This window comes from Balaenoptera ricei, chromosome 9, assembly GCF_028023285.1.
Source record: "Balaenoptera ricei isolate mBalRic1 chromosome 9, mBalRic1.hap2, whole genome shotgun sequence".
In the NCBI taxonomy this organism is placed as follows: domain Eukaryota; kingdom Metazoa; phylum Chordata; class Mammalia; order Artiodactyla; family Balaenopteridae; genus Balaenoptera; species Balaenoptera ricei.
The window spans coordinates 28,859,111-28,875,463 of record NC_082647.1 but is presented as its reverse complement, the minus strand read 5'-3'; the positions used below and the strand labels follow the sequence as shown (position 1 = coordinate 28,875,463).

The window sequence follows — 16,353 nt, the reverse complement described above, 5'->3', positions numbered from 1 at the left end:
TTGCCATCAATACATTGTTTCTTCTTTTCTGTATCACTTGCCATCAATACATTGTTTCTTCTTTTCTGTATCACTTGCCATCAGTGAAAAAATACTATGTAAGACCCCTAGTGATCAATATTTTCTTTGTTCAACCTTCGAATTTTCCCCTTTCACTTCTTAATGAATAAGGCAAGGCAAGGAGAACAAAATAGAAATATAGTAGTAGGGTTTCATTAAAAAGGGGTAAAATGAATAATGATTCTTTACTAAGGAAATCAAATTATATACATAGGAACAAACATGTTAAATTGTTCTTTACCAATCTCTAGGATAAAGATAAAATACACCTTTCCCCCTAGAAATTCAGAAAAGTATGTTTTATGCAAGAAAATTCATATGACAGCAACTAGCAGCTTTATTTAACTCATGCATATGCGTCTCTGTCATCATGATGGCTTCTGTGTATCTATAGGTATGTAGCCTTCAGGGCCTTAAATTTCTCAGTTACAGGTAAAGGTGAAACAGGTACTGGGAATGAAGTAAGAGGTTGGGTAGGGAAGCAAATCTTACTTTTACTTTGAAATGCTTTGTGCCTTTTCCCGTTCATAATCAAACCTAACTTAGTACCAGGTACGGTCTAACAGAGAAAAGATATTCAAGGTGCTCTCAAGTGGGAGCACCGTCATGTATTTCAGGTCCTTCCATCTATCTCACCATGGAGCCGAGGTCTGTTATGCATTCACTACTATGGTAACGTTACTCTAGGGACCATATTTTCACACCATGCGAGAAGGTAATTTGTGTCAGAGTATATCATATTTGAGTAAAGGATAATATTATTACTTTTCATTAAGCAAGTATACAGCCCAATAGGAAAATAGATGATTTGAAAATAAAATATTCCTATGTATACTGAAACTTAATTGTAAAAGAGAACAAAAGAAGAAGAAAAAAACAAAAGCTGCTGTATGACTCATTTCTGCTTAGCTTTCCAACGTTTTAACATATACTAACCTAAAATTTATATTTTAGGTTTGTAAAAGAAAAATATTAAAATGAAATAAACTAACTTATCACAAGGGCATGGTGGAAAAATTTTATAAAAAAGAAAATTCTCTTAAATAACCACATTGTTTAGCTAAATATATCTTAATTAGCCAGCATAAAAACAATCACCTCCTGCTCTGGCTAATTAAAAGCTTATTTCTGCCCCGCAGCGCCCAGCATCTTCGCTCCATCACCAATCTACTGTGCTTTCCTCCTCCCGTTTTGCCAGTAATTCCTCATGATCTCCTCGTCTAGCCAAAATGTCCTCAGAGTTAAATTCTCAAGGGAATGATCACAGCAAAGCAGTGAACATTACCCATAGCACTTCCCTCGTTTAATATCTCCAAACCTTAATATTCAGTGCCCCAAATGTATCATTAAACAAAAGAACCAGACATACCATGCTGACATTGCTGTAAAAAATGTTTGAGAAAACACTATAGTCAATTCTCCATTTTGCCATTTATATAATAAAAAGTAAGAGAAAAAAATCCTGAAGCAAAATCCTCCTGTACATCTGTAGTGTACAATTTAGTAGATAGAGGAACTATGTTTTAAGAGTAATTGAATATAATTGTCAAAGAAGCAAATCTACTTCTTATAATTTTTTACAACAAAACAACAGCAACAAAAGCCACCATTAAAACAAACCCCCAAATAGTAAAGGTAGAATTCTATTAAAAATGGACTTTCTCATCATATGTGACAATTAGATCTTTATAGAGAATATGGATATATGTTTTTTCTGTTCTTTGATGTTATGGTAAGATTCTGAATGATACATGTGCTTAATTGGGAATGTAATTAAGATAACAAGAGTTTGTTATAATTAAATAGATGAAAAAATGTAAATAGGTTTTCTCTCAAGCTGGCATGTATAACCTGCAATTTATTCAGAGCTTTTTCATTTTAAGATTATTTCTAATCAGTGACCTATCCCTAAAAGTATTAGTAACAGATTAAAGAATTCAAATGTGAAAAATGGAGTCTGAGATAATTTTCTCATAATGCCAGCAGTAAACTCACCTGACTGGCATTCACTTCTAGAGTGAAAAAAACCCAGAATGAAGATTTTATATACAGCAAGAGATTTGGAGGAGCACCTCTTAAGGTGATTTATACATTAGTATGTAGAGATGTATCTTCAGACTCATGGATAGTTTAGTATTATTTCTCTTTACTTTATCAGTAGTTGTATTTTTAACTCCTTATATATGTGAAATGGGATTTTTTTCTTGCTATTTAATGCTTTATAAGAAAAGTTAAAAAAAACTTTGCAATGACATCAGAACATTATCAGTAATTCTGGCCACCCTGACACAAAGCCTAGTGTTGATAACCTTCGCAGGTAAAGATAATGGTAACTAACTTGTAAAACATATTTTTTTATTTGCCCAGAATGATGAAAGTAGAAGCACTTTATTTACAAAGTCACAATTTTTTATAAAGACAGGACATTCCTGTCCTGAGACAGGTTATTTTTAAAAAGGGGCTCCTAATAATGAGATTTAGGGCTCACATATATCTCAAAGCTAATAGAGTAATTACAAAAAAAACCCCACTAAATTTCACAAGGCAGTGCCCAAAATACTGTTCTTCATTAAAATCAAGGATGTTAAACAGATGGGAAATGAGGAAGAAGAGGAGTTAAATTAGAAAACCATGTAAAGAAGTACAAAAAAAATCATAAACTTAGAAAGGTTCACTACACTTCCTAGATAACTGAGGACACACAGACACCACTTGTAAAGCCCAAACCATTTGCTTCTAAGAAAAAGATTCACATGTAACCTAATATCTTAATAATTATTATGAGTATAGTGTTGATGTTTAATTTGGAGAAAAACTGCCAAACTATTTTGCAAGTTATCATTCTCTTCCTTGGTCTTTGTTTCTCTCTTTTTTTTGATTACATGCAGATGAGACTGGGAATAGATTTGACACGTGGTGATGGGATAGGTTTTGGATGTTGGACAAGTTTTTAAACAGTATATTCTCTTGAAGCAAAATATATTAATAATCGGAGTGAGAGCTTTGGAGTCAAGCAAACCTGGGTTCAAATCTTGTCTTTGTCATTTGCTTACTGTGAGACACTGGTAAGTTTTGCCTTTTGACTTCTTTGTGACTTAGTTTCCTTAACTGTAAAATACGGAAAGTGACATTTACCTCACAGGGTTGTTACAAAGCTTAACCGAGATAAAGAATTTGGCACTTTATACAACAAATTCTCTATAAATGGTAGGTAATTTTCTTCTTATAATTATTATTCTTTCTAGCTGACTTCATGAGAGACCTTGTGCAAAGCATGGGCTGTTATTGAGTTCATCTGATTGCTGTGAGGCTCATACTTTTGAAAACCATACAGTTATGAGTAATAATGATGACTGAGGATAATGTAATAATAATTATAGTAATAACAATCATAATGTAGAATAGGAGTGGTTATCACCTATCGAGACCCTACGCTGTGCCAGGCACATTTCACAGTTTTTTAAAAAATCCTCACAAAAAACGTCTTTAAGTTAGGTGTCATAACCATTTTAGAGTTAAGGAAACTGAGGCAAAGGAAGACTTAACGATGAATAAGCTAGGATCTAAATGTGGGGCTGATCGATTTCAAAGCCCATGTCCTTTTCACTTGAATGACTCTCGGTTACTGAATCTGCAATAGGTAGGCTCATCACAATGTGGAGTTAATAAATATGGTTTGTAATGATATAAAGATTACTTAAAAATAACAAGGTGCATCAAATGATATATGAAAGGACAAAAGAAGAACTTGTTGGTACTGAGAAACAAAGGACAACCCGTTCTCTGCGACCTGCATTATTGTTTCTTTAAAGGTGAGACTAAGATTAAAGCAGAAAAAGATTATGTTCTTGAAACTGTTCTTACAAAGGTTTTTCTACATATACAAGATAAATCAAGTGGCAGTAACAAAGCTGGAGCCAACTAAGGATTCTGGACATACATACCTACCGTTACCCACACTGCTTGTCTGAATATGGAGAACTCTGGTCATACCACTTAGACTAGAGTCTACAACCTGGGTCACAAAATGACCCTTGTCCCACAGATTACATATGAATGACATCAAACCAGTGAGTTTTTAAAAAAATCTATATTATTTATCATTGATATGCTAAGCTTAGCTTAATAGCTTCAAAAACTCAAAACAAATAAAACCAAACATAGTATTCCTCAACCAATGATGATAAATGCCATGCAATCTAAACACATCTGCACAGAATACAGCCCAGGCCATGCACCAGCTAACACACCACCAGGAAATAAGTGAGGGATACACACGTGGACTCATATAAAGAAGCCATCCACGAAGGAGTAGAAAAGCTAGGAATCTGTGGAAGATTAAGAGGCAGACTTGGAACTTTTGGAAGAGCTACATTGGGAAGACTGTTGGCGATATTCCTGTAAAGAAACAAACAACGTGGGAAGGGACCACCATAAGCAATAACTACAGATGGCCACGTGTAAAGTCATAAGGTCAGGACAGAAGAGACAGGGGCTCTGTGGACACTAGGCAAGATACCTACTTGACAGGCTGCCATGTCTCTTGCTCAAAACCTCTGTGAATTGACTGGGCGATGGAGGACTCCATGAGATCCACGTAGCGGACAACCAAGGGCACAAAGATTTCTTGCAAGTGTTTATGAAATTTTCCATTACATAGAAGTGCTGAAATAGTCAAGCAGAAACAGTGTTTGTCAGAGGGATAATATCAGGCATTTGGAAAATATGGACGAAAAACTTTTCTGGCAAGACTCTGACACAGAACCAATAAAATACAGAGGTCTGGCTCCTCATATTGGATATCGTGCCATGAAAATTGATCAAGAATTACAATTGACCTCCTATATATGGCTGTCAAAACCACAGATAGATTATATCTCTATAAAATGTTCCTGCCAGGTGGTATGGTTTTATTTTCTAAGAGATTTAGCACACGAGGCATTTGACCACTTGCTGGAGATTCAAGGGAGCTGCCGAATCCTCTGAAGGTCTTGACACGTGTAAATACAGCAATTAAACAGAGTTAGAATACCTGTGGTACGCTGTGTATCACAGAAGAGCTAAACCTGTTCAATTCTAAGAGATAAGTTTGATTGCTTCTAAGAGATACACTAGTTTAATTCAGCAGGAGGGTGACTGTGGCCTTGGGAATGTCTATTCTGCTTCATGAACTTTTTAGTTATTTGTGGATTTTCTTCTTAGGCATTTACTTTTTCACATGGGTATTTAAAAAGTCAGCATATCGCATGCATTTTTTAGTTGCCCATTAGTCTTCACTGAATTGTGATATAGGACATCCAAGCTGAAGCCGTTGCAGAAGTCTAAGAATTTGCACTACTAGGACAGCACTGCTGGACAAGATGCACTTACCTCCACTAAAAGATGGCTGCTTTCTATGCACAGGTCATAGTTTTATTAGAACACAGGTCAGTGCTGTAGACTGAATGTGTCTCTCCCAAATTCATATGTTGAAATCCTAACTCCCAGTATGATGGTATTAGGAGATGGGATCTTTGGGAGGTGATCAAGTCTAGGGCAGAGCCCTCAAGAACAGGATTAGGATCCTTATCAAAGAGACCCCAGAGACATTCCCTTGACCCTTTCACCCTGTGAAGATACAGTGAGAAGACGGTTGTCTGTGACCCAGGAAATCTAGCTCTCCCCAGACACTGAATCTGCTAGTGCTTTGATCTTAGACTTCCCAGCCTCCAGAACTCTAAGAAATAAATTTCTGTTATTTATAAGCCACACAGTCTATGGTATTCTATTGTTGTAGCCCGAACTAACACAGTATGTGTCTAAGTTGCACCATGAAAGGATAGAGAATCTTTAGGAAAATACTAAGTAATGCTAAGTAATTGTCAACAAAGAATTCGTAATTTTTTAGATGATGGTACATATTTCTCAAGCGAACATCCTAAACCCAGTTGTGATTTCTTCTAATAACCTTCAAAGTGAAAACGTGTTCATTTAAAAATATAGTCTGTGGTTAGGAAAGGTATTTCTTAAGAGATGGTATTTTAATTGAGCCGAAATGATAGGGGAGTCCTCTGTGGAAGATTTAGAGGGAAGGTTTCCAGGCATAGGGGACGGCTAGCACCAACGTTTTAAGAAAGGAATGAGTTGGTGTGTTTCTAGAAAAACGAGAAAGCCAATGTGGCAGAAGTTGAGTGAGGGAGGGGGAAGAATAGTCCAAGGTGATGTCTAGATGGTAGGACATTGTGAAAAGGATGGATTTTACTGGGGCAATGGGACACATTATTATTTTTATTATTACTAAGAGAGGAGTGACTTGATATGGTCTCTCTGGCTACTGTGTGGAAATAGAGTACGTGGTGAAGGGTGAAAGCAGAGAAGGAGGGTAGTACTCAGTTCTTTTCTGCAACAGACCGGCTAAAAGATGATGATGATGATGGTGGTGGTGGTGGTGGTGGCCTGGATGAGAACGGCCGAGGTGGGAGATGGGGAAAAGCCTCTCAGTAATCCCATTCACTTTTCCTTTTTCCCAGCATGATGAATATGGTTAACAATAGCATACTACATACTTGAACATGGTCAAGAGATTAGATCTCAAATGTTCTTACCACTGCCCCCCAAAAATAATTGTAGGCATGTGAAGGATCTGTCAACTAACCTTATTGCATTAAACTTTGATATATGTAAGTATATCAAATCACTACAGTGCACACCTTGAACTTACACAATATTATATGTCAATTATATCTCAACACTTCTATGGATTTGAATAGCTGTATATGCTCATAGTTACTAAATTTAATTACCAGCACACTTTAATAGTACTGTCTTCATAAAATATTCAGCTAAGTATGCCAATTTCCACATAATCTTCCTCAAAACCTAAATAGTGTTTTAAAACTTGGGCAAAGAATGTGACACTCATCATGGTGGCACGAATATGAAAATGCTCACTATATATTACTTTAATTTAGTGGTTCTAAAATTTGTCAGAGGCTGGAAAACTACAGACACATGAAAGTGGAGTAGGGAGTTATTCTAAGTACGGAAGGAAATACAATACTTTTTTTTTCTATCTCTGATATATTTTAGCATTTTTTTGTAGTAAAATAATCTTTTCTGGCTTATCTATATGCTAAAAGATTTCCCATTAAAGTGAGAATGATAATCATATTTAAGGATAAATGTCTTATTGAGGAGACTAATATTATCTTAATGATGTTTTCATTAGCACGAAAGGAGCTTTATTTATTCCTAGAGATTCAGTCATAAAGCTAGAAGGTACTACAGATCATGTAATTCAGTTCCTTTTACCAAATGTCACTTAAATAGGGATACTAAACATTAAGGATGAAGTACTTTTACTCATCTAAATCATTGTGGTACCCAAACTGAATTTATTGGATCTCTACTTCAGAACCTTCCTCCATCTCCTCCTCCTCATCATGAGCATTTTTGGAGTGTCAAACATTGTACTAAGTCCTTTATATGCATTCGCATTTAATCATCAGAAAAACCCTGTGAGGGAAGCACTATTATTTTTTTCAATCTTATCAACAAGGAAATTGAGGCACAGATAAGTTAGGACACTTGGCCAAGTCATTTAGTCATTAGACAGTAGAACAAGGATTTGATACCAGAGCCCCCTCTTAACTTCCATAGATTATAATACTATCCTCCTTCAATTTTAGTTACTGTAAGCTATTATCTGTCTATCTATTCATTCATACATCTGTTCCACCTACCATCATCACATTAGCAACTTTTAAGACGTAGACTTTTAAGATGTAGAAATGTAGCAAACTCTTCTAGATTAAAAAAAAAAAAAGTCTTGCAAATGACAAACACACTACACCATATCTTAGATGAATTATATGTTTTTGGAATTAGAATTTTTAAAAACTCAGTTACAACATGAAAAAGTGAAAAGGTTACCAAAACGATTCTATTCAATGAACTGAAAAGTAAACTAAACTCAGGGAACATGATTCCTCCAGCTCTGCTCTTTCTCAAGATTATTTTGGATATTTGGGGTCTTTCAGCAATTTCACTCCTGTGTATACATCCAAAAAAACAAGAACACTAATTCAAAAAGATACATGCACCCCAATGTTCATAGCAGCATTATTTACAATTGCCAAGATACGGAAGCAACCTAAGTGTCCATCAACAGATGAATGGAGAAAGAAGATGTGGTATACGTATACAATGGAATACTACTCAGCCATTAAAAAAAGAAAGAAAAGAAATTTTACCATCTGCAGTAACATGGATGGACTTGGAAGGCATTATGCTAAGGGAGATAAGTCAGACAGAGAAAGACAAATACTGTATAATATCACTTATATGTGGAATATAAAAAATATAATAAACCAGTGAATAAAACAAAAAAGAGCCAGTGGGAAGGGAGAAGGGGACTAAGGGGTATAAACTATTAGGTATAAAATAAGCTCCAAGGATATACTGTACAACACAAGGAATATAGCCAATATTTTACAATAACTATAAATGGAGTATAACCTTTACAAATTGTGAATCACTATATTGTACACCTGTAACTTATATAATATTATACATCAACTATATTTCAATAAAAAAGCGAACACTGTGAAAATATTCAATGTGCTTATAATACGCATTGAAAGCTGGATAATTTTACATTGCTATACAGCTAGACTGTGTGCCTAAGCCTTAATTTATACGGCTTACTAATAAAAAGTATAAAGAACCTTAGGCTCTGCATCTTGATAGGTACTGTTAAATACTGTCATTATTTTTAAGTACACCAAAGCCAAAACACATGCTAATGTTAACAAATCATTACCCCTGCAAATGAGCATTCTACCTGAGCAGTTCAAATGCTACTTTATTATACATTTAGAGATTAGGTATGTTGGCTATTAAGCCGTACTTACTTTCTTAAGATGAAGAAGCACATAAGGAGAATCACACTCAGTTATTATTAAATGTTATAATGATTCTAAGACTAAGTAGCAGTTGACTCAAATGTATTTCTAGCAAGAGCTCTCTTTTTTGATATCCTTGATAAGCACCGAATTCATTATCTTGTTAAATAAGCCTACTTCTCTTCTCCTATTCTCATCCTAGGAGTGAAAATAGGGATTGTCCACCTGATCATTATACCAGCAACCTGGAAGTTGTGCCAGAGGTCTTTCCTTCACTTCCTACCTCCAATCAGTAGTCAAAACCTGCATATTTTATATCCTTATTATCTTTCTAACACTTCTCATCCCTCTCTTCATCACCACTGCTGTTGTCCTAGTTCCAGCCTTCTCGTCTCCTGCCTTGGCTAATGCAATAATCTCCTAACTGGTCTTAGGCTCCTAATTTTCCTTCTGCCCATTCATCTTCTTAAAATCTCAAGCAGAGGGTCTTGCTAAAATGTAAAACAAATAATGTACCTCCTAAAGATTATAATTCTTTAATGGAGCCTCAAGAAAAACTTCAAAAGCCTTAGCATGGAATGAAAGCCATCTATGAGATGTCTTTTTTTTTTTTTTTTAAAGATTTATTATTTATTTATTTATTTATTTTTGGCTGTGTCAGGTCAGTTGCGGCATACGGGATCTTCATTGAGGCATGCAGGATCTTTCGTTGCGGCGTGCAGGTTTTCTCTTCTCTAGTTGTGGCGCACAGGCTCCAGGGCGCGTGGGCTCTGTAGTTGTGGCGTGTGGGTTCCAGAGCGTGTGGGCTCTGTAGTTTGCAGCACGCAGGCTCTGGCTGAGGCGCGCGAGCTCAGTAGTTGTGGCTTGCGGGCTTAGTTGCCCCGTAGCATGTGGGATCTTAGTTCCCTGACCAGGGATCAAACCCATGTCCCCTGCATCGTAAGGTGGATTCTTTACCACTGGACCACCAGGGAAGTCCCTATGAGGTGTCTTAATATGACCTCTCTGGCTCATTTCGTTTGCCTGACCCCCCTACTTCCTGTGGTCCAGCCATAATGATTTTCATGGTTCAGTTCAAGTATACACTTTCCCCTCCAAGTCTTCCTTGAAATGCTTCATTCTGCTGTCCCTTTCCCTAATTACTGGTTTCCCATGTTTATTCTCCACCCTGCACAGGTTTCTACTGTAGTCCATGTTATACTTCTGTACTCGTTGACATATCTCTTTCTTCCTATGAGGGTGCAAGGTCCTTGGAGAAGGGACTATGTCTGTATTCTTAGTATCCAACAAAGTCCCTGGCTCAGAGCAAGTGTTCAAACGTTTGTTGAATGAATGACTGCCTGTATACACTATTAAGATTACTACATAGTTACTACATTATTATTCTGTATAAGAACGTTTGAGGCCTGTGTATCTCTTCATATTTTACATAAAATATATAGTACTAAATATTTTTATGAGAAATCCTATTTTTAGACCCATATGTCCAAGATCATAATGCTGAAAATTCTACTGGATATGAATGTTGTCTATTTTATGTCTCTTATTTTATTATTATTATTCTTCTTTCAGCCATGCCGGGTTTCGTGGCTTGTGGGATCTTAGTTCCCTGACCAGGGATCAAATCAGGGTCCCGTCAGTGAAAGCCCGGAATCCTAACCACTGGATCACCAGGGATGTCTCTTATTTTAATGAATGTACCAAAGGGAGGATTTTCTCTGTTCAGTCATGACTTGATAGCAAACTGTTACATCCTCCAGAAATAGGAGAAAATGGAGATTTCCTGTATTTCCTAAGAATGGTCACCAATGTTGAATTCTGGCCAAAAGTTTGCTTACGTTTCAGCAGAGTTTTCCTTTTCATTACAATAAACCAAATTATAAACCCATGTTCAAAAGTTTTAGAAAATTGGCAATTGGTAGTATTTCTTTGGTAATCAGATTCAGGAAAGGCGAGGAAGGATGGAGGGAGAGATGGGATGGAGGGGAGAAAGAGGAAGAGGAAAAATGAGAAGAAATGAAGAGAAAATACACACAGAAAGGGAAAGAAAGAAAAGAGAGAATCTGGTTTCAAAAGGCAAGACTCCTGGAATACAGACGACACTATACTTGTGTATGTAAATGTATGCTCCTTTTCTCAGTTGCCCATATGCCAGTTTGCATCCCATTCCTATCAGACACTGTCAAAAGCCATCTTAATATGTAGCCCCAGGCATCAGAATGAGTGCTTCTATCTTCTCCATATGGTTTAATAAGGATAGATTAGGATTTGGGGCTGCCACCTGTCCAAATCAAGCCTTTACAAGGCTCCCATTGCAACAGCTCATTGGAAGAGGCAAGTTCTCAATGTGGCCTCATCCAAGAACGCTTCTGACATTATACCAGAGGTGTGGAAGTAGAAAGAACTGCTCAGGAGGAGTCTCAAGTAGTGGTTACGAGAACATAAGTGGAGGACTAGCATCTACTTGGTTGATAAAAATATTTTTTTCCAAAAGATTCTATTCTATGTCTCCAAATATCACCTTGTCAGAAAATAGTGAAGCATCAATGACATCAAGCCCAACAGTACAATTAGAAATGGCAAAAAGAAAGCAAGAGGCTTAAATAAAAGGTAAACTAGGGGTGCAGATGTACCCAGTTATTTTGAGCATCCCAATAATTAATAAATTAGTGTTGATTATTTACAGACCCAAAAGAGTCTTACATTTACAAAAGTACTTGTCATAGGCTTTTAAAAGTAAGATTTCAACACAGAATTTAAACTACAATCCAATTAATAACGATTACTGAGACAATAACCACTGGATAAATTAAGGATAAGCAGATAAAAGAGTTCACATACTGTGTTTAGGGTAAAAATACACTGTTGACTCCTGAGACCATATAATCCAATTTTATATCGTGCCTTCCTCCTTCTAATTAGTCAGCATTAGTGGATTACTAGGAAGAATGAATTTCCCCCCTAAAATTCTAATTAGGCATTTCAGAAGGGAATGAGTAATTTATGACCAGCAAAAAAACACAAAAAATACGCAAACACAAGAACCACAATAAAAACAATAGATTTTGCCACAAAACAACAATTATTCAAGGGACTACAAACTGTATCAATCCTTAACAATGCAAGCACCATGGACTAAGATATAAAATTAACAGATCACTCTCTATGTTGACAAATACATATAATGGGATCCCCAGCACAGGAAATACGACTACGGGCTTCAGGAGAAAAGCCCGGAGGACTGCAGCCTAGAACAGCGTTATGTAAAAAGAAAACACACACACACACAAACCAAACCAAACTTCCTCCCCACTCAGATCTAGGAATAGCGCCCAGCCAAGAATCTGGCACATTAAGCAGGCACTCAATAAATATCTGTTTATTGAATAAATCCACCCCCTGAAGGAAACTCTGAAAGCATCCTGCTGAGGTTTAAGTAAAATAGAAGACTCTTCAGGTTTTATTCTCCTTTTAACTAAAAATTTGATAAGCAATTTTACATAGTTTGGTAATATTTAATTTATACTATACTGGAATGATAACCTCCTAAAACCACACCCAACTCTTCCTTTCCTCTCAGGGCACTTGTTAAAAAATACCTATCTATCTATCTATCTATCTATCTATCTATCTATCTACCTACCTACCTACCTATCTATCTATCTATCTACCTATCTATCTATCTAGAGATAGGAGGTAACAAGGAATGAGAGCACTGATGTTATAATGTTTATTATTTGGGGGGCAACAAATCCAAATCAAACAAAACCAAGTTTAAAACTATAATTAAAAATGTCATAGCACACAGTACACATAACTGAATTACAGTTTTACAATCTGTTGCATTACAGTTAGTACTGCATATATGCCCATATCCTCCACTAGATTATATGCTTTTCAAGGGCAGGAATTGTTTTTTACCCATGTATCTGTAAGGTGACTGGGATTTGGTAAATTGTAGGCATTCAGCCCCCATTTCTTGCAGAATTAATTCAGGAAAAAATCAATATAAACATTAAGCAAGGCTTAGGGCAAAAATAAGCGAAGTCTCGTGGTCTAGCAATTCTCATGCTGGATTTTATGAGACTAGTATTAAAGCCAAATGGAAAAGTCTGTAATTTTACTCCAGTTAATACAACCTTCTGATCTTTGGGGTTATGTCCCACAATACCGTCCCGGTAATGGAAACAATGGAGTACGGCTGTAACATGATCAATAGCCCTCAAGTGCGGGGTTCCTGATGTTCGTGGCCTTCAGGAGTTAAAGAAGTTTCTGCAAATCTACAGTGAAGAACACTGTTAGAGCATTTTAGATTATTTTCTCTAAGGCACTAATTTCTAAGAAAATATACAGATTAAAATTTTAAAATGTCTACATGTAGTAAAAAGATACTAGAGCAGTACTGCAGCATTCAATTTAAAAAAAAGCTAGTGACTCCTTGATTTTTCATTTCTTTTACTATATTAGTCGGTAAAACAAGTTCTGACACACAATTTTGAATTCAATCAGCTCTTGGGATTGGAGTTAAATACATTTTCGAGTTTTAGTGGTCATTTCATCATTTGTAAAAGAGCTATAAAGCTAACCTGGCACACAGCTCTGCTATAATCTAGAAGTCATAAACCTTTCTGCATTATTCCTAGTAGATGTATATACAGATATAACTGTAAACACCAATTTGTGAATTTCAGATGTACAGCTCATTTAAGCTCTTGCGGTAGAATGACACACAGGTGCCAGCCCTCCATATTTCAAAGCCTGAAAATTAACCTAATATACAATATGGTGACCTAACAGTTCTTCATTTGAAAGAAATCTGAAAAGTAATCTCTGATACAGCCGAAGTGTGAGAATAACCCAGCAGGATTTCCACCTCTTCATTTCTTAATGAGTTTTTTGATAATGAGAGGTGACTTTGCCAGTCACTCTGGGCTCTATTATGGCTAATTTGACTCCACTTCACTCTCCTTGTTAATTATTAACACTAGCCTTTTTATCCTCATGAGACCACATTCCAATTTTTCTTTTTTCGATTTTTATGAGCCCATCTTTATGAAGGTGAAAGTCTTGGAGAATAGGTTTTCACTTAGTGTAGAGCCTGAACATTTATTATTCGTTTAGGTAGAGACGCTGTGACATTGATTATATAAGCACGGGTGTTCTTCAGGATGGCTTTAATGTGCTAGCAATGTGAAAAGGCTGTTAATTAAAGAAGAAGCACCGTGGTATTTTTCAGCTGGGAATCAGTTCCCAACAGAATGGTCATTTGCCACTTGCTAGCATATCCACAGATTAAAAGGTGACTAGCTCCAAGAGTTTGCCTTTCGGTAGTACTGAAAGAGATGATTTGTGCCATTTGCAGATGGCTTTCATTTGTCAGAAGCAGTCACTTGCCATACGGATTATTGACAGGACAGGACAATTGTGGAAAATAGCACGCAAGGGTAGAATCTATTTGTACCAGCTTCATAGTCATTCAGGATCATTCAACTACCATGCTAATTGCTTCATTATGAAAACATTTATTTTCCCTAATTTTAATACATCTGTTTTTCAAAACTGTTTCCTGAGATACCATTTAAAGTGATTACCCATCTAATTAAGACTTGAGTTGTGGGGAGTGGATCAGGATGTATGGAGGAAGGGTGGAGAGGTAAGCGGGAGTTCAGTCTTTTTTGGACAGAAATGAGGGAGCCGGAGTTTGTTTTCTTCATCAGTCCTTCTCTGGGAGTCAATGGGTGAGCCTGTGAGGGGCGGGAGACTGGGGACAGTTGCTAAAATTGTGGTGCAGCTGGTACTCTTCCCTCGAGGAAAACCACATTTCATCTCCAAGGATCCTTAAGGCTAAGACTTTCCCTAATCACGCCCAACTGTAAGGAAACACACCTACCCCAGACACAGTTCTTTTTTCCCTCCTTAAAATAGCAACCGAATTCACTGTCTTGAATCTCTTTCCTCCTCTAATTAGTTCAGTCCCTGGAAATCTCGTCATGGATGTTTTTTAAGGTACATGCTAAGACAATACTTTATCTGGTCCTTTCTGCACCCTTTAACCAACCTGCTTCCTTTGCCCCCATAATTCAAGGCCCTTATAAACATTTCATGAGGTAAAAATAAAAGTTCAAGGAATCTCCTATCTTCTTTAAAAATATTATCTTACTTTATAAATGCTCCCAGAATCTGCATTTGTGACTGTAGACTGAGGTGGGCTGGAGACCAAGTGTTCAGGCTCCAACTTGCCGCTGCCTTGGTTTCCTGCCAGCAAGCCCCAGCCCAGGCACCTCGCCTCCTAGGGGTTTAGTTTATTCAGCTGGAAAATGAAGACGTTTGTCTAAGATCCTCTCCGCTCCCCTAAAGATAAACACTTATTTTTAAATATCAAAGCATAAATATTTTAACAAAATAAAGATGGTAAACATCCAGCAGGAACATCTAAATTGTTCATTAAAAAAAAAACCCCAAAACAACTCAGCTATAAAGTTTTCAAGGCACAAATAAAGCACAAATTCTAACTAATATTTCTGTTACAGACGTGTTAGTAATTTTTATTTTGGAAAAGCAGACATAAATATGTGACATTATTAGTAATAAATCACAACCATTTAAAATCTCTATATAAGTAGTGGTATGCCACGTGTGGGGTAAGAGTAAGCACTGTTATCCAGCAAATTATCTCCCTTAACAAGACTGGACATTTTGGAGCAATCTGTTCCTATTTTACCCCTGGCTAGTTAAGGTTTAAATTAATTAGAATTTGGACTATACCTCTAGTTGGGTCAATACGGTAAAAACTGTCAGGCCATGGCAGTGATGTAAGAATCTTTCTTTGGGAGGTGGTGGTAAAAGGACAGAAGTTTTATGGTTTCCTATAAACTTTCCAAAAGGACAATTTGGGGGCAGCTATAGGTTGACATTTAACATTTGAATTGAATTCACTAAATCACCATCTGAATATTTCAGGAATTTAATGAAATAAACATAATTATTAACAATATTCTGGGGCTTCCCTGGTGGCGCAGTGGTTGAGAATCTGCCTGCCAATGCAGGGCACACGGGTTCGAGCCCTGGTCTGGGAAGATCCCACATGCCGCGGAGCAACTAGGCCCGTGAGCCACAACTACTGAGCCTGCGTGACTGGAGCCTGTGCTCCGCAACAAGAGAGGCCGCGATAGTGAGAGACCCGCGCACCGCGATGAAGAGAGTGGCCCCCGCTTGCCACAACTAGAGAAAGCCCTCGCACAGAAACGAAGACCCAACACAGCCAATAAATAAATAAATAAATAAATAATAAAAGTGTTTTTAAAAAAAAAAAAAACAATATTCTTCATTATTATCAAGGGTGATATTAATAGCAAAAAAAAATTATGTCTTACCAACTACTGAGATATTACTAAGTGGTCTTGGCTTTGGA

The 16,353-nt window shown here is 36.8% G+C and overlaps 1 protein-coding gene across 12 annotated transcripts in view; it reads right to left on the bottom strand.

Moving 5' to 3' along the window:
• The window catches only part of CADPS2 (calcium dependent secretion activator 2), a 555,896-nt gene that overhangs the window by 69,066 nt on the left and 470,477 nt on the right, over positions 1-16,353 (bottom strand). For 11 of the 12 annotated variants that reach the window (XM_059933503.1, XM_059933501.1, XM_059933505.1 and 8 more), the window contains one exon: positions 4,584-4,725. In XM_059933503.1, the coding sequence (XP_059789486.1) occupies positions 4,584-4,725 (142 nt within the window). Of the gene's footprint in view, positions 1-4,338; positions 4,459-4,583; positions 4,726-16,353 lie in introns of all 12 variants that reach the window. The other variant, XM_059933509.1, reaches the window with a different exon arrangement.